At 52.1% G+C, this 22427-nt stretch overlaps 1 protein-coding gene across 2 annotated transcripts in view; it reads right to left on the bottom strand.

Annotated features, from left to right (window-relative positions):
* The window catches only part of PEMT (phosphatidylethanolamine N-methyltransferase), a 41944-nt gene extending 19721 nt beyond the window's left edge, over positions 1 to 22223 (bottom strand). The window contains exons 1-3 of one of the 2 annotated variants that reach the window (XM_059484702.1): positions 22179 to 22223; positions 19678 to 19785; positions 8 to 123 (exon numbers count right to left, since the gene is read on the bottom strand). In XM_059484702.1, the coding sequence (XP_059340685.1) occupies positions 8 to 123; positions 19678 to 19770 (209 nt within the window). In that variant the 5' untranslated portion in view covers positions 19771 to 19785; positions 22179 to 22223. Of the gene's footprint in view, positions 1 to 7; positions 124 to 19677; positions 19786 to 21287; positions 21439 to 22178 lie in introns of those variants that run through there. The other variant, XM_059484701.1, reaches the window with a different exon arrangement.
* Positions 22224 to 22427: the final 204 nt, after the last annotated feature.

The following is a 22427-nucleotide window of genomic DNA, read 5'->3' as shown; positions in this document are numbered from 1 at the left end:
TCCTTACCAGTGGCTGCGCACACAGTTGAGCAGCAGGATCACAGCCCCCAGGCAGTAACAGGCAGCACGGGGAGAGCCGAAGGTTTGGCTGAGTGCTCGTGTTTTGTGCTCCCATCTGGCTACCTGCAGAGACAAGGGAAAACAAAGTGGGTGGTTGGGGTGCCTGGAACACGCTGCCCCAGGAGCACAAATCCCACAGCCTTGGCCTCGCGCGCTCAGAACGCTTTGTCTGAGTGGCTTCGTGCAAGAAACAAGTGGAGGCCACTGATGGGACGTGGCTGAACCAAGTCTGGGGATGGGAGCTCTTTCTCCCACCTGGGCTAGACCCTGTTTGCATTGCATAAACCCTTGCACACAAGGTCAGCCAGCAACACCAAAAAAAAGAGGCTCAAACGGGCTCAAGAGGCTCAAAAAAAAGAGAAAAAAACAAACCAGAAAATACCCTACACATCAGTTTTAGGGACTACAAGGACATATCTCCAACAAGGCTGAGAGACTTGCAAAAGCTGTCCCCTGACCATCAGAAACGAGGCCTCTGCTGTGGATCCTAATATTGTTCTCCTGAAAGGAAAACAGATCCCTGAGTAGGGGATGCACCACAGGGATGCTCAGCTCTTATTTTCTGGGCTGTGGCATCTCCCACAACCAGTCTCAGGGACCATGCCTGCAGGAACAATCCCTCCCTCTGCACATCCAGAAAAGTTTGCAAGCTCTCCCTCAAGCTTCCCCAAGACAAGATCTGCCAACTTTGCCCAGAGATCTCCTTCCACTTTAACCAGCTTAGCCTTCATTAGCACTCAGCAATTGTGGCCATTCAGGTTTAGTCTGTGCTCCTCACCCACCCCAGCCGTCAGTGACAGCCCAGGACTCTCACATCCACACACAGCATCCCTGGGGAGCTGTTAGCATCCTCCACAGCACACTTTTCCCTGGTTCCCATGTTCGGCTCCCTGCTCTGCACATGCTGATGGGCCCCTTCCCAAACCGCCCCCACAGATGAGGAGGTGCCCTCTCACCCTGGGGGCTGCTGCATGCAGGTGGTTGGAGCTGCTCCCAAAATCTGCAGAACCAGACCCATCCCAGTCACCAAATCCAGGCCCAGAAGTCCCAGCTGATAAAACCCCTTAGAGCTACTTTATCCTCTACCTTTCCTGCATCCCCGGGAAAGCTGCTGCTATATTTATCGCCCTCTCGGGCTCCACTCTCAGGCACCAAGCTGGAGGTTTGGATCAGACATCAGACCCGAAATTCCAGCCAGGGAGAGAGAGCACACCTGGGCAATGAAGCAGGAAGTGGGAGTCAGCAGAACATCTTGGCACCAATTTGCTTCTCAGACATGGCTGGCACTTGATTAGCTCCAAATGCACTTCACTCCCTCGCACGGAGCCTGGGCAGCTTTCGGGGGCACCTGCAACCCAGCTCTCCATCTACTCTGAATGTATTTGGTAATTTATTGGCTCAATTTGAGCAGAAAAAGGCAGCTTTGCAGGTCTCGCTTTCTTCCCAGGCTGTTGCAGAAGCACAAAGTGCTGCTGGTGGAGGGGGACTGCTGCCTTCAGGAGGGGGGGAACGATGAAAACCTCTGATAAGCAGGGGCACTGATTTCACATGCTGAGAGCTGATTCAATTAGTTATGCAATGATTGCTCTGAAATTACAAATCCACTCATGACAGAGAGAGCTGCTTCACTGCCTTTTTCTGGCTGGTATAAATAGTTTGTATTCTAAATTGAATTTAAAACACCGTGCGTCACGCTGCTGCTAAAATCGGAGCTGCTGTTTGAGTGCTGAGAGAGTGGAAAAAGAAATATAAGGTGCATTACCACCTTTGGAAAGCAAAAAGAAGTGACCATACAGGTGACTTGAGTCACAGATGGAAAAACGCAGCCACGTGCCAGTTATCTGTACCAGCTTCCTAATTCCCTGGAAATTATTCTGGCAGCGTTTGCATGGATGGCAGCTCCTGGCTTGCTCAGGGAGCTTGGAAGAGCTCCTCAGCAGCAGCAGAGCTGAAGGAGAAGGAGAAGGCAGAGCCACTGGGATCAGAGGGAAGAGCTGGTGTGCTCCTGGGAGCCAGGGAGGCGGTCAGTGTAATTACCCTCACCTTCAGAAAGGCACATCTGGGCAGCAATCCCGGCATGAGGGGCCGTGCTCCCGAGCCCTCCAGGCAGCAGCTGCCGCGGCTGCGATGGGATCACTCCCAGCACAGCCCCGCGTGTGCTGCATCACACAGCTGGGACTGAGATGCCAACTCTTATTTGGCTGTCACAGCCTTCAGATGGGACCCCAGGCTCCTTTTCAAGGCCACACAGGAGCCATCTCAAGCAAAGCTGGGAGCCAGAGCGGGGCTGGAAGCGGCGGCACCCACCGGGCCCTGCGGCGATATTTCAGTAACAATTAATTAGTTCCGGTTCTGGTTCTATTCCTTGAACAGCTAATTAGTTCTGGCTGGGTTCTAATTTTCTAATTTTAGTCATTTTGAGCTAATATTAGCACTCGATTGACCCACAGCTACGCAGCAGCCTTAACGGCTTTATAAAATCGCGAGCTGATGTGTTGTTATTTACTGTGTGATGGATGCAAAATGATTCCAGCATCTTCCATGGCTGTGTGTGGGACAGAGCAGGGCCGAGACCAGCAGTTTCCCAGGAGGCTGCAGCCATTCCTGGTGTGCTGTTTGCCCTCCCAGCTAAGGTGGGCACTGTGCTGACCATGGGCAAGCCCCACGTCAGGGCTGTGTGTCCTGGAAAAGCAGAGAGAGGAGCATTTTTATTTTTCTTCCAACTCAAGTTGGGAAATGGAGTTAATACAAAATTTCCTGACTTACCCAAGGGTCAAAGCAATAGAAAAAAATCCCCTTCCTAAGCTCCCAGAACTCTGCATTCACTTTAGGATACTTGGTGAGGGCTGCAAGTAATTTTTATAATGTTTCCCCCAATGCTCGTTATTGAAATAAATCAAGGAGCGGATGTGGCTGCAAAGCCAGGGATGCTCTTGGGTCCCATGTTCTGCCTTTGGCAGGCCATTCTGGGGGCAGGCTCAGCTGGCTGATGTTCCCAGGGAATTGCTTCCTCCTAGACGTAAATTTGGGGCTGATTTCTACGTAACCGATCCAAGACATTTCCCCAACCACTCGGGCAAGTGCGTAAACAAAAATGAAAGCACAGGCACACATCCCCAGTGCCTGCCCTGATGGAAAATGGAAATGCTCTGCATTTCCTTCTCCCTTTTTTTTTGGGTAGGCAAACCACGAGCCACCTCGTGAAAGGCCACAAATAACCATTCAAAAAGCAATTTCATCTCAGGAGCTGCCGCGGCAGCGATCAACGGGAAATGCTCTTTCCAGCTCTGTGTGCATGGCAGACCACGGCCTCTCATTAATATTTAGTATTTGTTTGAAGGAAATTGATTCTTTTTGTCTGCCATCCAGGGAAGCTGCCTCCTGAACATGCTACATTTTAATTGCTCAGTGCCAGCTCTGAATTAGAGCCTTTGTGCTGTTTCATGTGACTCCATTGCTATATCTGGCTCGCCCCAGAGGTGGGCAAGGAAACCAGATAGCCCAAAGGCTCAGGACAAAGGGACACCTTGCATCTCAATGCAAATCAGTCATTTTATGTCCTCACATTGCCCCATCACCATGGTACCCAAAGAAAAACGTGCAGGGACTGATGAATTTAGCCTTGTGGCACTCCTGGGAGGCTGGGATGGATTAGCAGCTCCTTTCAAACCAAGGGAAACTGAGGCACAGGAGGATTGAGGTGAAAGTCTGCTTCCCAGCTCTCCAGGGAGCAGGGTAGAGGGGCTGGGTCTACATCCTGCAAAATCCCATCATCCACCCAGGGAGATGCTCTGCACATTTCCTGGGGATGCCCTTGCCCTGGACAAACTGTTGGCATGGAAATATTCAGTGTCCAAGTCTGGGACAGAGAAAAGATGACAGTGAACAGGATGTCCTCCCTTTACATACCCATCTCACAGTATTTGACAGCATGAAGGATTTTCCCCCATCCCATGGGGTCTAGGAACCTTGCTAGGGGGTTCTTAAGTCAGAAATTCCATGAAAAGTCCAGAGGAAGAACAATGAGCTCTCCAGGGCACATCTGAGCCCCAGTCCCAAGAGGATGCAAGTTCATAGAGCAAATCCTGGATATATGGATGATCCAGCCCCAGCTCAATAAAAACCTTCAGACAAAACTGACCTGAACAAACTGATTGTCATAGAACCACTGAGTGGTTTGGGTTGGAAGGGACCTTAAACTCATCTCATTCCACCCCCTGCCACGGGCAGGAACACCTTCCACTATCCCAGGCTGCTCCAACCTGGCCTTGGACACTCCCAGGGATGGGGCAGCCACAGCTTCTCTGGGCAACCTGTGCCAGGGCTTCATCATCCTTATAGCAAGGAATTTCTTCCAACAGAATAAATTTCTCCTTCAGCCTGACCTCTCCTAGGCCAGCCATGAGGTAAGTTCTCCCCTGGGGTGCTAGGGCAGGAGAATCCCTCACTCTGGGCTTAGGTGGCTCCATGTGAGCATCTCCCACTGGGAAAGACATGCCCCAGCTGGCTCCTGACCTGCTGAAAGAGCAGGAAACCTGATATTACCCTTACTGCACCCACAGAGACCAGAGGCATCGACCTGCTCCTGTTACAAAAAATCCATTTTTCCCTCTCTGATTCCCTGTAATCCCTCATTAAAGCATAAGGACATTCTCTGCTCTCTGTCACTGCTTGGATGCTGGAAAACAACCCTGCTCACAGATATTACATTTATTTAAAGAAAGGGAGGAAAAAGATAGACCTGAGCACCCAGGGCCTGGTTGTGGTGCAGGCAGGGAAGCAGAGCTGGAAATGCAAGCACTGGGGCTGGCTGACCTTTGCCAAATGCCAGAGCAGCCAGCCCTTCTGGCTGTCCCAAGGGGCTGGGGAGGAAATGAGTATGGCCTGACCTTATCCCTCCTAGTTTGGGGCTGGAGCCCCACTGCAGCCAGCAGCACCCAGAGCACACAGAGCAGTGCCCAAGGGGAGCACCAACAGCACCAGGGGGACACTGTGGCCACCCTGACAGCCTGCATCCCTCCTAGGTGAGAGAAACTCTGTGTTTCCAGGAGGTTGCAAAGCTTAGGAGAGACAGGAGGGGAACCTGCAGGGCTGCTCCTGGGGAGGATCGTGCATGGGCACCCCATGGGATGTGTGGGGGCTGCTCCTGCAGCTCACCAGGACAGCACTGAGCCCCTGGCACAGCAATGACACCACCTGAGGCTGGCATGTGCCCATGTGCAGCCACATCAGCACCAGGCTCAGGCTTTCCAAAGGCATGTGCAGAAAATGCCCCGGGGACCTGCGTGCCACTGGCAGCAGGAACATGATTAGCAGGAGCTCTGGGCAGCAAGGCAGGAGGAAAAGAACAGAACAAACCACGGTTTTAATTTGTACAAGCTGGTAATTATAGTTGCTATCTGTCTGAAATCTCTATTGAGTTTATTTAAATATGTTCTCCGTGAAGGCCATTCAGACAGGAATTATCAAGGTGTTGCAGCAGAGGAGATAATGCCATGCAGTTTTCAACAGATCAAGGGCTGATTAGGAGGAATTAATTAGCTGCTTAAACAGTCCTTGACTCGCTGCAGCAATTAGCTGTCACCTCCCTGCAGTCACGTTCCCAGCACAGCGGTGCCTCCGATGCAAAGCACAAAACTCCTTCCCTGAGGGCTGGTGGGAGCACCAGGCCGGCCCAGGTGGGCACATGGCCCTGGGAAGGGGTGCTCAGCCCACAGGAGCCCCAAAGACACCCCGTGGGCAAGGCAAGGGGAGTTGGGCTGTGGGGACTCCTGTGTGCCCACCCCAGTGCCCATCGCTGGTCAGTGATTCCCAACACGGGCACCATTGGGTGCATTCCCTCCTCCAGCCTTCAGCAGGCCAGTCCCTGAGGCATTCCCCACCCAGCACCTCTTCTGGGCTGGGAACCACCCAGCAGATCATCCAGCAGCCTTTATCCCCCCTGATGTCCCTTTGGTGGGGTGGGAGCATCACCCCTCACCTCTGCAAGCACTAAACCAAGGAAAGCTGGCCCTGCAGAGCTGCAGGCTGAGCCACCCCCACTGGACACTGCCCAGGAGGAGAAGCTGGCACTTGGGGTGACCAGGAGACCACCATGAGGCTCTGAACCCCTCCTGCCAGCACAGTGCCTTGCAGGAGCTGCCAAGCTCCTCCAGCATCCCAGTGGGCTCCACTTTGCTCCCTGCCTGCACTAGGAAAAACTGTGGCAGCTTTGGATCACCTGATGCAGATGCTGAGTTACTTCTCTGAAGGTTTCTCGACTCACAGGCTCTCCATTACAGAGAGCCATCAGATGGTAATGCAGCCTGAAAGCTTTTTAGCAAATGATTAAAGCCTTGTGAAGTTCCCTCACCAAGTACTGGAGCAGCAGCTTCCAGTTCATGCAATTAAAACACTGAACTGATATGAGAAGAGACAAGCAGCATCTTAATGGTTTCATGTGAGCTGTGAGGCAAACCAGGCTGAGGACTGTGTCCGTGGAGCTTATAATGGTAATACCCCAAGAAAAGATGTACCCAGAGATGGTTTGATGGCAAGGAACAGGTGCTGGGGACAACAGGTGACAGTCTGAGCCCACGCAGGTGGAGGCAGAGCATGGCAGAGCCTGGAGGCTCCAAGCACACCCTGGTTTGAGGGCTGGCAAGTGTCCCAGGAGACGGGGACAGGCTGGCCCATCCAGATCTCCCCAGCAAGCTGCACCAGTTGAGTTTTTCCCCTTTGCCACTCCCTCACTGGTGTGATGGCAGTAAGAGCTGTGAGGGAGCACAGCTGAGCAGCACAGCTCAGCCCCTCCACGCCTGCCAAGGGCTCTCGGTTTGGAAAGGAAAGCGTCCATTTGACGCAAGGAGGATTTTTCCATTGCCTTTCACTGGCTCTGGATGGGGGGTTTGTTGTTTGTTCCAGCCAAAAGAAACAGGAGAGGGATTTTGGAGAGACAGGGCGATGTGTGGCCTGGCCGTGCAAGGACACTGAGGTGAGGAACAGCCAGCTGGAACACTGGGGCTGCACACCCAGGTGACAAAGAGCTGCACAGAGCGAAAAACCACATGTCTGCAGGCTCTCACAGCAGAACATGGGGTTTGGAACACACAAAGGGCTGCAAAAAAAAAGGAGAACATCCAAGTGCTGAAGGAGAGAACTACCTAGAAGCAGAGAGCAGGGTGGGCTGCCCTCCAAAACCAAAAAGCTGAAGTGAGATGAGACAGCATGACAAACCCTCACTGTCTACAGTCCCCATCATCCAAACCAGCAAGTTAAAACGATGAAACATAAGCTGGAGTGGCTCTTGTACTGACTCTGTCCTCATGAATGCCGCCAGTGAGGTCAACAGGGTCCAGTCTGAGCACTTTGACACAGGGAGAAGAATAAAGCAACTCCACTTGTAGAGAAGCGGAAGGACACTGAAGTAACCCAGCCTGCCTCCACCACTTTGAGCCTAAAACACAACCCTCCCTGCACCCATGCCTGGTGAAAGTAATTGGACTGAAACAGCACAGGTCACCTCAGCTAACAGCCTTGAGCTGGGGAAACAAAACAAGTCTGCAGGTAAACAGATAAGGGTTTCATAAAGACTAGGTACACTTTACCTCAGAGTTATCCCTCCAGATTACCTCCACACGAGCCTTTACCTTGAATCCACTCATGATAAAGAGTGAGATAAAAAATTTCATTTCTCTAATAGTGTTTATGTGATTTGTCCAAGTAGGATCTCATTAGCTGGCTGCAATGAAAACAAGCCCTTGCTTAGTGTATGCCAAGGCAGCCTGGGTCCATGGATGTTCCATGAGCCACATCCTCTCCTCTTCAATAAAAACAAAAATGACACAGAATATGGGCTGTATTTGCTAGCAATTTCCAACACAAAATCTGAACAGTTTCTCCTCAAAGCAAAGAGCTCATGATTTATGTCCAAAGAGCTGGAAGCTGAAGGCAGGTGATTTCAATAACCCAGAACGAGCTGTGTTAATTAATTCTGAGAGTGGGCATGGGGAGCCCTTATGATCAGCTCCCCGAGAGCAGAGGGGAAGGGCAATGTGCTCCCACCACAGGCAATCAGCCTCAGCCCAGCCCCATTTTCCCAGCCAGCAAATCCCATGGAAAAACTATTTGTGAAATAATGATTTCTCCAGAGCACAGCACAGGATGGGGAAGGAGCTTTCCAGTCCCAGCCTGGGCTGTGGAAGGGATGGCCCAACAGTGGGAGGGACATGGGCTGCATGGGGGAATGGGGAGCATCTGGGACACACCCAGCTCTTCTAAACCAGGAATGCAACCAAATAAAATAATCTCCTGAGATTAGGGAAAGGCAGAAACTGCCTCTAAACGAATATGTGGGGCTCTGCTGGAGCTCAGAGGGAAAGCAAGTGCTGCCAGATGAGCATCTCGTGAGCAGGACGGTGAAGCATTTTTCCAGATTTCTTTTCATCTTCCATGCCCAGATGACTTGGCCCACACTCAGCTTCCCACTGCACACAGTCCCCATCCAGAAAACCACAAGCCTTGTATTTTCACACGTTCCTCTGAAGCTCAGAGTGTTTTCCTTGGGGCAAACAGATTGGAAACAGGCAGCCCATAGCAGGCACTTTCATAAACAAACCAGAAGCAAAGGTGTGTGCCAGCCTCCTGAGTGACTGAGAACATTCTGCCCACATCACATCCTGTATTTGCATGGGATTTTTTCCTGTTGCTTGTACTCATGCAGCCCTAAATAAAGCAAAGCAGAGGAAGAGCCTGAAGTGTTCTACACAGCTGCTTTCATTGAACCAGGCCCTCTACCCAACAGACCCATTTTCAAACAAAGCGATCCAACAATAGCACTGACGATGTTTGGACTGGCACAGATTTAGGAAGACAAGCTCTGTGCTGCACCACACTGTCAGCAAGGACTCAGTACAAATGCCACGTTACAAGATAAACATCTCTCCTTTTTTTTTTTTTCTTTTCTTTTTTTTTTTTTTTTAAGACCTTTTACTTTCTCCCCTCAGTTCGGCTGCGTTATTTCCAAACGAGGCCCTGGATCCCAAAGGATCAGAGTGCTGAGGTCAAGTCCCCCTGAATTCACTTCAGAGCCTTGGGTTTGGTTTAAAATGTGGAGATAAAGCTTTATCTGCATCATGAAGGATCTATTCTGCTCCTCAAAGAGCAGAATGCTTCCCAATGCTGCCGCAAACCTGCAGTTCCAATTGCTATCACCGTTGCAAATAAGGTCAGCCTGATTAAAAAGCAGTTATTCTAGGTGGAGTGAAAATGCTCAATCTTCAGCCAGAGTGTGCTATGTAGGAAATATCCTGTTCCTGAACTGAAACAAGCCTTCATAGGCTCCAGGTAAAAGGAGATTGAGGTCACCTAAAAACTGACATTACTTGCAGCCTCTGATTCATTGCAGAGACTGTGTAAAGCTATACTGGAGGTGTCAGCTAAATCAGGTGTTTCTTTCCCTCCTGTATGACCTGTATTTAATTGCAGATACAGGTTCAGGTACCACTGTGAGCAGCCAGTGTCCCCAGCCAGCCCAACCTGCAGATGTCACACTGCCTACAATTGAAAACTAGGGCTGGATGCTGCAATATTTCAATTCAGACAATTACTCAAGGAGCTGTGGCCCATGGGAGTGAAAATACTCTGGCTCTGTTGTCTTAAAGATTAAATCTGAAGCTCCAATTCACCCAATGTATGAGTAAGAGGGAGCTGGCAGGAGAGAAGGGGATGGAGAAAGGTTGTGGGTGACAGCAAGCAGCAGCCTCCAGAGACACAAACCCAGCAGCACAAAAACACCCAGCCCCACAGAGAGGAAGATAAAGCAGCTGAGCCATCACAGCACTGCCTGGATCCTGTGTTTGATGTGAAGGTTTTCAGGACTGGGCATCATCTTTGCAGTTTGCTCTCCTTAATGGGTTTGCTTGTATTCCAGCTCAGCCCAGCTCATTAGCCACACTGCTGAATCCCACACTAATTCTGCATCCCTTCGACTGCTTCAGATAAATAACAAAATTGCCTCCACGCAGGGGTTGTTTTCTTCCTTTCTCCCCCTCATGCAGGTCTGGGAGCATCTCATGTATCTGTTAATGAAGTCCATAATATCCAGAGTTTCCCAGCAAGTAAAAATTACAATCATTAGCCAGTGAGTGATGAGACAAAAACACCATTTCTGCCAGGCTGGCAGTAACAGTACAGCAAGTACACGTCCCAGAGAGCTGAGCCCTGCTCTCCTGTAATGTGGTACCCAATGTTCTTCATTAGCACCTCTCCCTAATAGAGCAAGGCAGCGTCCTGCAGCAGGTCACAATTACACACAACAATTAATCCAGGGAGAAACAATGACAGGCAGCGCAGAGGAACACTTTGCAGAGGGGTGGTAAAAAGATGAAGTGGAAGAGGAATAGGAGCATTTTAAAACCCCACCTGAAACCAAAAAGAAGTGGAGGCACAAGTGACAGCATGGAAGAGGAGCCATGTCTGGTTTCCTTGAACACGACTTTGTAATTTTTGTTTTAAATAGAAGAGAAACTCAGCAATTACTCTTTTGGTCACAATACTCCAGTGACCAGGACAAACAGGCTCAGACCAGGACTTCTTGTGCTATTTGCAAACAACACACAAGGGCAACTCAGCTTCTCCCGGAGCTGCAGCCTCTCTCTCTTGCTGCCCTTTTGTGAAATTAGGGTTTAATTCTCTAGAATAAGCCTGCTAATAAGGAGTCCCAACACAGCCATCCTCTGGACAGCGTGTACCCGCTCATCGTTCCCCCAGGAGCTGTGATGGGAGGGGGACAGGGAAGGGGGGAGAAGAAAATAAATCCCCCTCAGAGAGCACAAAATGCAAGAGAAATCCAATACTCCTTCACAGAGGAGTGAGAAGTGGTTGGAATAGAGGTACTGGCTGCACTGGCCATGCTCAGCAAAGCACTGATTTCGTCTGGAAGGGCCTCCTGTCCTCTCCCAGATGGACAGATCATGTTCCAGGCTCTGTGTTAAGCTCCCCTGGGAACATTTCCCACTGAGGACACGCATGTTTGTGATGCTGCTGTCGTGGCAGCAACAATAGAGAGGGACAATGTGATCTTTATGTAACTCTGGCTCCGTTCCCCTCTGCCCAGGGATGAGATGTTCAACACACGGGCACAACAGGTAACCACAGCCTGAAGGGTTAAACACAGCCACTGGACCCCTCTGGTGTCACACTGGGGCTCCTCTGGGTGTGGATGGGTGTAACCATGTGCCCCATGGTGTTTGTTCATCTGTTCAATGCAAGAAAAGGAACCCAAAGCCAAGTGAACACTCAGTTATCCTCAGATCCAGTGATCTGCATGCCAGGGGAGCTCCTTCCCCTTCCTGCAGCCTCAGAGACCAGTGCTGGGATACACACACCAGCCCTGCAGCCAGTGCTCAAAGATTCTCACAGCCTTCAGCTCCACAAATTTCTACTAGATCTGGACAGAGCAGCAGGAGAGAGGCTGAGAAAGTCCTTCCAGATATGGATCTGCACTCACATCTGCACCAGTGGCCAAAGCTTAATGGATACAGGAAGAAAAGTAATGCTCCTCATTGGGCAATGCACCCGCTTCGGCTTCCGAGTACATCAGTCTCTGGAAAATGATTGTACAACAAAATCTCGGAATGAAACTAATTCAGCGCTGCTCTCCAGCCTTGGGAATGAAATGAGTAAGTCTGCAGTCATTACAACAACGTCCTGGTAAAAATAAACAGGAAAGGGCACTAAGTAGGAATGCTTCATAGTTAAAAATACAGTATCTCGTCTGAGGTCATTCTGGCTTTTTATAGGAACAGGCATGTGTGCCTCAAAGTGATCAGACTGGGTATTACTTCCTGTTACAGATGGACATCTCAGTCACAGACAGATGGACAAGGTTCATTTCCCCAGTCCAAAACCCTACCTGGGATGATGCAGACTGAGCATCTGCTACTGGGCTGGCAGCTCTGAGGGAAAAGAGGCAGGAATTGGAACACCTGACTACATGGGGGGATTTGGGGTTTGTCTTCCCTTCACTCAACAAGACTGACAAGGAGGATGCCCAACTTTTTCTATCTGAAAGGTGCAGAGAAGAGGTTTGAGCCAGGGTGGTCACGCTGAGCAGCAGGCAGGCACAGAGATGATGCTGGACAAAGGGCAGGAGGCAAGAAAAGCAGGCAGAAGAAGTACTGTAAAGGATCATAAAAGCTGCATGTACACTTTTCTCCACAGAAAATGTCTTTCTGCTTTTATGGCAAGGAGCTGCTACAATTACAGCTTCTTTTATAAGCGAAGCAGAAACCAGATAATGAGCAAACCTCCCACGGTACAAAGGAGGTGACGAAGGCGTTCTGGGAGCCCTGATGGTCAGGCTTCCCTGCAACAGCCAAAAGCACAGAAAATTGCTAAAACCCATCTCCATTTCACCCTCTTCAGGGCTGTGAGCTGTTCATAGCCTTTTTCTTCCCCAAAGTACAAAAAGGATCACACCAAAAATGGGCCTATACAGACAGCAAGTGAAAACCCTTCCGCCAGACAAAGCAGAGCCTGCACATGCAGACCTGCAGAATGAGCCCATGGCTGCATCATCCCTGGTCTGGGAGTGTAAAAAGAGGGAACAAAAAAAGGTTTCACAAAGAAAAAGCCAAGTAAGACATTGTCCAACCCAGGTGGGTCTGTACTTCACCACAAATGTTCAGGATTTCAATGACACATGGGAAAATCAAGAGTTCCCACCAGTCATCTGCTCCTTGACTTCAATACCCACTGAACGAGCAGAGCAGTTTGATGAAGCCATGTGTATGTGCAGGTGTCTTCTGGAAACCAAATTTTTAACTTCCTAAGAAAGTTGCACCTCATTCCTGCATGGGAGCAAGCACAGAAGTCCAGATGGTTTGGTAGGGAACAGGAAAATTCAGGCATCAGCTCCACAGCCCTTCCCCTGGATTGGGGTCACCCTCCAAAATCAGAATTCCCTGTTCTGTAAGGTCAGTTGTCCTCCATCAATGAAATTCATCAGCATCAGCTTCCAAAAATCAACTTTTTTCCCCTGGGTTTGGGTACAGGGGTTTAAAGCTGTGTCAGGATCCCTTAGGAAGGGGAATGTAAGGGGGCTGATGCAGGCAGGCAGCCTGGGAGGCTGCACATACTTGTTTGCTTTAATTAAGATGAGGTTCCTAATATTCACAAGGAACCAATGTCCAACAAGCACTGCTTTGACCAGGCTGCTGAAATACCTGCTGCCACACTCAGGAGAGCAGGGATGTGGGATGCTCCTGCCAAGAGCCATTTCCAGCTGCACATGTCACTGAGGTCATTAGAGAGGTGGAAAACACAGGGAGGGTTTTGCTTTAGTGATTTACTAATCTATTTCCCACCCATTTGCTGCTGCCATGTGAGCAACTGGAGATGTGTTCTCTCTGAGTTCATCCAGGAGGGAGAAAAATAGAAAAAAATGAGGTGACATTTTCTTTGGGGTGCCACCAGCCTGTCACAAGCCAGAGTCAGCACCCTCACCATGAAACCCCAAGGATTCCCTCCCCACATGAGTCTCCAGACATGCAGAAGACGCAACTGCATCCTGCTGGAAGCACAGCAGCAGGGTTTACAGAAATAACCTCCCAAGAGCACCCAGCACACTGAGTGTCTGCATTTCTCCATCAAAACAGCCTATTTTGGGAGATCACATCCTTCTGGGAACTGGGCAGGCTTCTGCTAAACAATCTGTGCCATGGCACAGCTGGAATACACCCAGCTGATGTCTGTGACCGTGGCAGGCCCCTGCCCAGCCCCTGCATCACTGACATTCCAGGGCTGGCAGTGGGTTTGTCCCCTCCAGCAGCTCCCAGTCCCCAGGCTATGCACAAACACTGCCACAGCCCAAGGCCACACAGGAGGAGCTGCCTCTTCCACACCTGCTGCTCTGGGTAGATAAAACCACTTTCTCTTTTGCTTCCAGCTGCACCTTTTCCCTTGTCCCATGAGACACAGGTGGCCACAGACTTGCACGTGAGAAGGCTTAGCAGCAGGCTGGCAGGAGAGGGATGGAGAGGGATGGAGAAGAAAGGGCCTCTTCCAGCTTCCAGGGTCTAAAGATAATCCTCTGATCCCATATGGAAACAAGACTCTTGGCTTAAATTTTTTTTTTTTCAACTTTTGTGTGTGTGCTGACTTACTCCAGCAAGGCTGCCAGAAGCCTGCAGTTTATTTTTAAAATACTAAACAAGAGAAGTCCAATATATACAACAAAGACCTTAAGTTTTCACAGAAGCACTCTGCAGATGCTAAAAAAAGGAGGTGGCTTATCGGGTCAGCTGCGAGGTGAGAGGCAGATTCTGACCTTGGTTTTGAGAAATGCTGAGCTGGCACGTCACACACCAGCTGGATCCCAAATTCACTCCAGGAACAGGCACAGAAATGGCTCAGCTTCCCAAGCACAGCCTGCCTTGGCAGGTACCCGTGCTCAGTGGGTGGGCAGCTGCTGGAATGACTGTCACCACCTCACCCAGAGCCCTGAGACCGTGCCCAGCTCGACACACAGACAAAGCACCTCAGCTCCCAGCTGGGCTCCACCATACCCCCACCACAGGCAGCTCAGCCTGCAGGGACATCATAAAAACACACTGCACAGCTTCTTCTAGAGGATTTAGATGAAAACACCAGCACCTCCAGCTGTGAGGCTGTGGGAAGCAGTGCTGGGACGGAGGATGTGCCTCTCCCTCAAGGTGACAGCGCTCCTAATTGTGCCAGTCCAGCCGGCGTGCCGGAGGGTGCGACCCAGTTCTGGGGCTTGTTATGAGGCTCACAGCGGTGCCAACACGCTGGAAAAGCTAAATTTAGGAGATAAACAGGCCTGGTGTTACACACCCAGGCAGGACTGGCTCTGTTACGAGAGCTGGAGAATCGATGCCGCCCGCTTCCGCGCGTTACAGCGGCGCTGCCGGAGTGAAAGCGTTACCGAGTCACTTGGAATAAAATTGCCACTAAATGCTATTTGGGAGATGGGAAAATCAAAAAAAAAAAAAAAAAAAGGCAAATCCTCACTCTTTCTCAGCTATTGTAGGAAATGAAAATGGCTATTGCTGCCTGGTAGAGAGTCCAATTATGAATAATGTGCGTTCTCTCCCTGCACAAAGGATGAAAGGCATCAGAGCTGGTGGTGACATTTTAAGACCGGAGATGTAAGAGCGGATCTGAGCCTCGTTGCAAGCCCAGCTTTACCCCAATAAAGAAACACTTTCTGCAGTCAATTGCCTTGCAGCGTAGCTTGAAGCCCTGCTATTGATCTAGCATCTGTTATAAGCAGATAATCATCGCCGCTGTGCCATGGCTGCTATGATGGGGTCTAAAAGCACTTTCCAGAAGCTGGTTGAGGGCTGTTTTCTGCTCTCCCCTGCAGCTGCAGGAAGGCAAAGGTTTGTGGGGGAGCCCACAAAAGTCTCGCAGGTTGACAGAATTTGAAGGCCAGAAAAAAAATATTGAATTCCCTCCATTCATCTCCCAGTGCTGTAAACTTCAGGTGACTGAGGTGCACTCCCTGCAAGGCTCTGCTGCCATCCCAGTCCTCACACAGTTATTTTACACCCTGCAATTTCCTTTCCCCAGCGAGGTGCTGACACACCACCATCAAGCCACAGCTCAAGCCTTTCCTTCTCTAAGACAGGCAGTGAGAGCTGCTGAAATCTCTCAGCATCAGGCTTTTTTCTCCTGTCCCCAAAAGGTTTCTTTGGCTCACTGAGGTTTGAATCCTGGCATCTCCTGAGCTTCCATCTACTTCCCAGCAGCGTGGGGATGTTTTGGGGCAGGCACCTTCCTCCAAGTTTAGCAAGAAGTGGTCAGAGTAGGTGAAATCAGAAAATCAGACAGCCACTGTCTGCAATCTTCCCCCTCCCTTCCAGTGCAAGCACTTCTTACCCACTAGGCAGATTCCTCCAGTCTCCAAAGAAGGAGAAAAGGATGGGAAATTAAAAATAAATGAACCAAGAGATACACATCCATCAGGAGTCAGGTGTTGTCAGCCCAGGTCCCTGTGCAACTACTTCTTTAATCAAAACCTCATGCAGCTTAAACGCTTGACAGAAGTCTAGAACAGACATCGTGCTACCCTGAACAGGAAAAGCTGCAACCTTGAAGAATAAAATCACTGTCTGATGGGGTCTATTTTCCTTAAAATCACACTAAATTACGCCAAGCCCGTTCCTAGCAGTGACATTTGAGGTTTCACCCTGCAGATTCCTGTGAGACACACGGGTGTCTCTCGGGGGTGACCAGAGGTGATGGGAGGAGTGAGGGCGCCAGCTGAAGATGAGCCATTTCTAAATCGGTCCGTGACGCCAGACCTAAATTTTTAAGAGGCTCAAATCAAGAAAAGATTGCTGATGGATGCACTCCCCACTTCAAACTCACTTGCGTGGTGATGGACGTCAGACTGCCGGCCTCATGGCTATGCCTGGCTGCTACTGGGAGGGACAGAAACCTTCCAGCTTTCTAGAAACTCCTCGTGTGCCAAGGCTCAGCCAGCTCCTTAGAGCCTGCTGCATGCAGGTTATCTGCCTCTCTTGGCTTGAAAGTGTTTGTCCCTGAGGAGTTTTTATTTACTGCCTTCCTTAGTTACCAAGGGATGAGGAGTTTCTCCCATCGTTCTGCGGCTTTCCAAACACAGATGGGATTTATTGAAGTTCCTGCTGCTCTGGCCTCATTAACGTTTTATGGCACAGCTCCAGAGATGTGCCTGCTCCTTGCTGGGTGCCCCTCTACAGCCCCACGGTGGCTCAGGTCTCTTAGCTGCACTGAACATCCCATCCTTGGGGAGTTTTAAGTGATTTCATTCCCAAAACAGCTCTGCTGCTTCCTTTTGAGACCTCACCTGCACCCTGTCTCCTGTGGGAACACAGCTCCCAGCAGCTCCTCTCATAACAGACACAGTGGGTGGGAAAGCAGAGACAGCAGAGAGTTAAAAATATGAGAAAAACGAGAATAATGCAGTAACACATTCAGGCTGTGCCATGGACAATATAACCTGTCCAGGGACAGGCAGGATTTTCACTGGCATGAAGGGAGTGGAAGCAGAGGAGGGGGTGCAAGCCCAGGGTTTGGTGAGGAAATGCAGCACGTGGCCATGGGGAGACATTGCTGGAACCCTCTGCACATGCCTGCAGGGAGGAAGGAGGGAATTGTGAGTCCTGAGGCCTTCTGGAAAAGCTTTTCTCCCCTGCAGAGAACAGGAGGGAGCATCAGCACAGCCCAGCTGGAGTCTGCAAATTGCCCCATTTAGGCTCTGGTCCTCAAAATTGCTCTTAACTAAAGTACATCCACCGACCTGACAAGCACCACATTTTTCTCTGGTGGCCACACTCCTCCACAGCCTCCAGAGCTTGTGCTTCATCCCCAAACTCTACAGGTTTTGTCCCAGAGAAACATGCCTCTGCTCACCAGGTCACCTTGCTGTGATCAAGGCCTTGGGATGTGCCTCTCCATGACCCAAGCACTGCATGGAGCCAGGGTTTCCCCACCACACATTTATTCAGAGGCACTGCACAGCAAGGACAACCCAGCACCAAACTTTGGAAGAGGCAGACCTGGCTGGAGTTCAGCAGAAACAGGGAATTAAGACACTGAACTAAATCAATGCATCCCCACCCAATTTCTATCCAAATCAGGAATTTCATGCACAGGAGAGATTTTGACCAGCATCCCACATTAGTTATTGAGCAGAGAGAGCACAGAGTGCTTGGCACTGTGCAGGATTCCAGTCTTTGCACCGAAGCTCTTGGAAACCCAGAGTAATTCAGATGCAGAAGCAAACTCAGCTGCTGGGAAGGAACTCAAACAGCCAAGGACAGAGAGAGCCTGTGCAGGGATGGAGGGAAAGAAAGAAGAGCTGCTGGCTTGGGTGCAGGGAGGGGACAATGAGCACATGGATAAAAGGATGGGGAGGAGGTAAAGGAAGGAGGTCAGGGAAAATCCATGGAGAGCCAGGGCCACTCTTGGTGATTTGTACCTGACAGTGGGGGCTTGGCTGGGGCTGCAGGACCCACAGACTCCCTGCAAGAGCCTTCCAGCATTGCCTGGTGTGAGCCACACACTGGGACTGCAAACACCAGGGAGATGCTGGGGGGCTTGGGCAGAGCAAGGATGGAGGCACACGGACTGCAAGACCCCCCGCGGCCCATTGCAGAGGGACAAACACGGAATGCCACGCTCAGAGCTCTCCCCAGCACTCAGCTCAGGCTGCTCACTCAAACCTCCTGCTCGTCTGGCTTGGAGTGCCACCTGCTGCCAACGGCGCCCTCCTCCAGTCCCTGCGAGGGGACAACAGCAGCGCAGAGCAACAAACTTCCTGCTCTTACATCGGTGTTCCCTGTCCTTTAACAGCAGCCAAACCCCTGATCCAAAAAGCAACGCTATTTCCCAAGCTGCAGGCGTCCCGCGAGTTGCAGGCATAGCAGCAGATGCTAATAAAGTGCTTTTTTCTTTGCCTTTCATGCAGTTTCTCGCTGGAGCCAGACTCTCTCCCCAGAGACCACATCCTGAATCTTCTTGTTCATTGATTCTTTATGCTAAATGATGACTCTGCAGCCGAAATAATGTGGCATATTCCAGCTCGCATTTCAGCCACCGTGAGACTTTTTAATAACGAGTTGCATGAGAAATTAGAGAGACTGCAACAAAGAGCTCCGACAGAGGTTTCCAAAGTGACTCACAGCCTGCAGAGCCTCCCTTTTCCAAAGCCCAGTGTGAGACAATCTCAAGAGCCCCCACACTCAGAGACAGAGGAGTCCTTCCCCTCTGGAAAAATAAGGCCTTTTAAAGGAGAATTCTCCAGGGAGAGAATCCCTGCAGGGAGGTTTGGTGGGTGGGTTTGGGAGTCGTGGCTGAGATGACATCCCATCCCCAGGAGTGCTCACAGGGGTGCTGCAGGGTGGGAGTCACCTCATCCTGGGCTTCCTGCTTGGCATATTGGCTCTGGAGCGCTCTAGAATGGGGCTAGCAATGACTCCTGCAGGTTTTGCAAGGAGGCAGCAAAGCACAGCAGTAACAGGCAGTGGAGGTTTATCCAGCCTTGGCTCCCAAAGCACTGTGGCACCCACAGCCACAGCAAACATCACCCCTGCACAGGTATCCTGCTCCTCGTAGGGCTGGCTTGCTGCCAACCCTGCAGCTCTCTGCCAGGCTTTGCAGCATGATGGAGGAGGGATTTTTTTCAGGCCAACTTTTGGCTGACTGTTTTTGCTTCCTGCCATCCACAAGAACAGCTGCCAACATATTTCAAGGGGAAGCAGCAGGCAGCATATCCAGTGCAGCCACCCTGATGGGGATTAATGCCATTCATGCTCAGCCCCAGTAGCGAGCAGTGCCTGGCTGCTGGGTGGGACATGTGGCTGAAGGATGGGTTTGATTGCTCTGCTCCAAATTCCTTCTGTATCCTGAGCTGGCTCCCACCTTCACCTCCTCTGTGAAAGCCCTCACAGTCACCCCCAGCCCCAGGAGCTGCAGCACAGCCCCCTGCTCACCCACTCCTGAGATCTAATTGAGCAAAATTTCTCCACCCAGCCCAGCACACTTCTCAAAAGAGATTTTTCCTCCCAAAGGAAGCTGGGAAAGGAAGGCTGAGAGTAAAGGAGCAGCTGGCACAAAGGCAGTCCTTACCACATTCCAGAAGAAAGGGTTGAAGGCTATGGAGAGGACAGCCACAATGAAGCCAGTGTCAGTGACATCCACGTAGCCAAAGAGCCGCACCATGGCTGCCACATCCACCTGTGGAGGAAGGGATGGTTACTGCACTTCACCTCAAACCAGCTGCCCCAAGGGTACATGAACCTTTTACTAGCCTTAAGCAACTGTTGTTACAGCTTGCAAAGTGCTGTGTCAAGGTGCAAAGCCCAGGAGGAGGATGGGGAATTCTCCAAGCTGTCCCCCCAAACCTCACACTCACAGCATGCCCAAAAGGACACAGGATCAGAGGTGACACTGCTGCCCTGAGGATGAGCACCAGTCCTCAGCTGCCAGCTCGTGAGTGTTTTAGGGGAGGGAGCACCATTCCACAGCATCTCAGCATCCCTGGGGACACAGGGCTGTCCCAGGGGTGCTGGTCTGCATGGAATCCCCTAGCAATGAGCTGTGTCAGCTTCAAACTCGTCTCCCATAAAGCCAGAGTGATGCAAACCCCCTCCACAGCAAGGGGGAATGCATTTGCACTGTATGGAGCTGCAGAAGTATTTCCTGTCTTAATGACAACAACAAAACCCCCTTAAAACTCACTGCTCTCCTTTTTAAAAAGAGATATTTTTCCCCAGACAGCTCCCTGACATTGTCAGTGTTTTTACGTGCAGTAAGCCATGCTGCTTCTCCCTCTACACTCCCTCTCCTCCCTGTGCTGGTATTTGGATGAAAAACAGCCAGTGTCTTTTTTTTTTTTTTTCCCTTTGGTCAAAACCTTTGAAAACAAAAAACAAAATAGCCCATCCCAAGCCCAGCCTTCACTTGAAACAAAACCAAGACAGCAACATCGAGATGTGGAAGGATTTTGCCTCCCCAACACAGCTGTGTTTTCAAGACCTTTGGATGCCAGGGGACAGGCACAGCTCGAAAAGGTATCAGGGAGGGAAATTCCCACTGGTTCCTCACAGGCTCTTGGGAAGAACCAGAGCCACAGTGTCATCCATGGAAAGGGGCTGGGAAGACCTGCACCTCTCCTAGGCCAGAAGAAAGGCTGTGGGAACAGCTCCCATGCTGGCCCAGGGCACATCCAGCCTCTCCAAGCGCCTCCTGCCCAGCCATGAGTGCCCAGGGTGCAAAGTGCAGGAGCAAAGACTGCACAGACCTGGGGAAAGGGGGGATGGATCCTCACTGGGGCCCACAGCTGCCCTCAAACCACCACTGCCCAGGTCCTCCAGGCTCCTTCATCCGAGCCCTGGGGACACAGGCGCTGGCAGGGATCAATGGGAACAGCCCCCATGGCCTGATCCAGACCCATCTCCCCCTGTTCCCACCCTCCACAGCCTCTCCTCCCCTCCCTTCACCCCCGAGCAGCCCTTGCCCACCAGACCTCATCCCTCCAAACTGCCGAGCCACAGCCCGAGCAGCTGCTGGCACCGGGGCCGAACTGTCTAATCCCGCTTCAATTGCGATCCCGTGGGACCAGGACAGCTTCTTTCCTCTCGTTTTGTACGCTGCTGAGCACAGTGCTAGCACGGGCTGAACAAAAGCTTCTTGACCTACTAACTCCTGGCAGGCACCATCGTTAACATCGCACTCACCTTCTTTTCTCCTGCTCAACAACCAAATTCGCGGCAGCCAGCGGGAGGCAGATTGGCCTGTGCCTGGCTGTGTGCTTCTCGGGATAAAAGGGGAGCCCTAATGGGATGAGCTGTCTCTGCGAGCTGCTGGGACAGCCACGTAACGGGCACAGAACATTCAACTTTGCCCCGTCCTCCACGCTGGGGGATCAATGACCGTGGCGAGCGGTGCCCGCTTGATCAAAGCCCCGAAGTCAGCAAGGGTGGGAACAGCACGGGCAGCTGGGCGAGAGCTGTGCAGGCACCCAGGTGAGAGCTGTACAGGCACCAAGGTGAGAGCTGTACAGGCGCCCAGGTGACAGCTGCTCGGGCACCTGGTGGGATATGAATGGGCACACGGGGAGAGCTGTACAGGCACCCAGGTGAGAGCTGCACGGGCACCCGGGTGGGACAGGAACAGGCACACAGGGGAGACTTGGGGAGAGCAATACAGGCACCCAGATGAGAGCTGCATGGGCACTTGGTGAGAGCTGTATCGGCACCAGAGTGAGAGATGAATGGATACCTGGATGGGAGCTGCACGGGCCCTTCAACAAGAGCTGCAGGGGCTCCCGGGTGAGCCGCTGGCAGCACCCCCGGGCATCCCCGCAGTGCCAGCGCAGCCCCTGCCTCCTGCTCAGCCCGTGCCGTGCCGGCTGCGGTGGCACCGGGCTGGGCAGGGCGGTGGGCGCACCTAGGGAACCGGGGACCGAGCATCCCGAGGCCTGCTGCACCTGCGGGGGCGATTCCCAGCGGATCCGCCGAGCCCCGCGGCGGCACCGGGAGGGCGGGGGATCCATGCCCGGGCTCCCCCCGCTGCCCCAGGCCGGGCCCTCCCCGGGGCCCTCCCTCCCGCGCCCGGCCCGCCGGTACCTGGCCGTAGTCCAGGCCGCCCAGCCCCTCGCAGCACTCCCGCGGGAAGCGCCGGGCCCCGCCCGCCGCCGCCTCCCGCCGCCCCGCGCCCGGCCCGCGCCGCCCCGCCATGGCCGGGTGCCCCCGCCGCTCCCCCGGCCCGGGCCCAGCGCCGGGCCCGCGGTGGCGCTGCCGGGAGCCGCGGTCCCGCCCCGCCGGGAGGAGCCGGGCCTGGAGCCGCGGCGGGCCCGGGGCCTGCGGGCCGGGGGC

The sequence above is a fragment of the Ammospiza nelsoni genome, chromosome 17 (assembly GCF_027579445.1).
Source record: "Ammospiza nelsoni isolate bAmmNel1 chromosome 17, bAmmNel1.pri, whole genome shotgun sequence".
Lineage (NCBI taxonomy): Eukaryota > Metazoa > Chordata > Aves > Passeriformes > Passerellidae > Ammospiza > Ammospiza nelsoni.
This window is presented reverse-complemented; position numbering and strand designations above follow the sequence as displayed.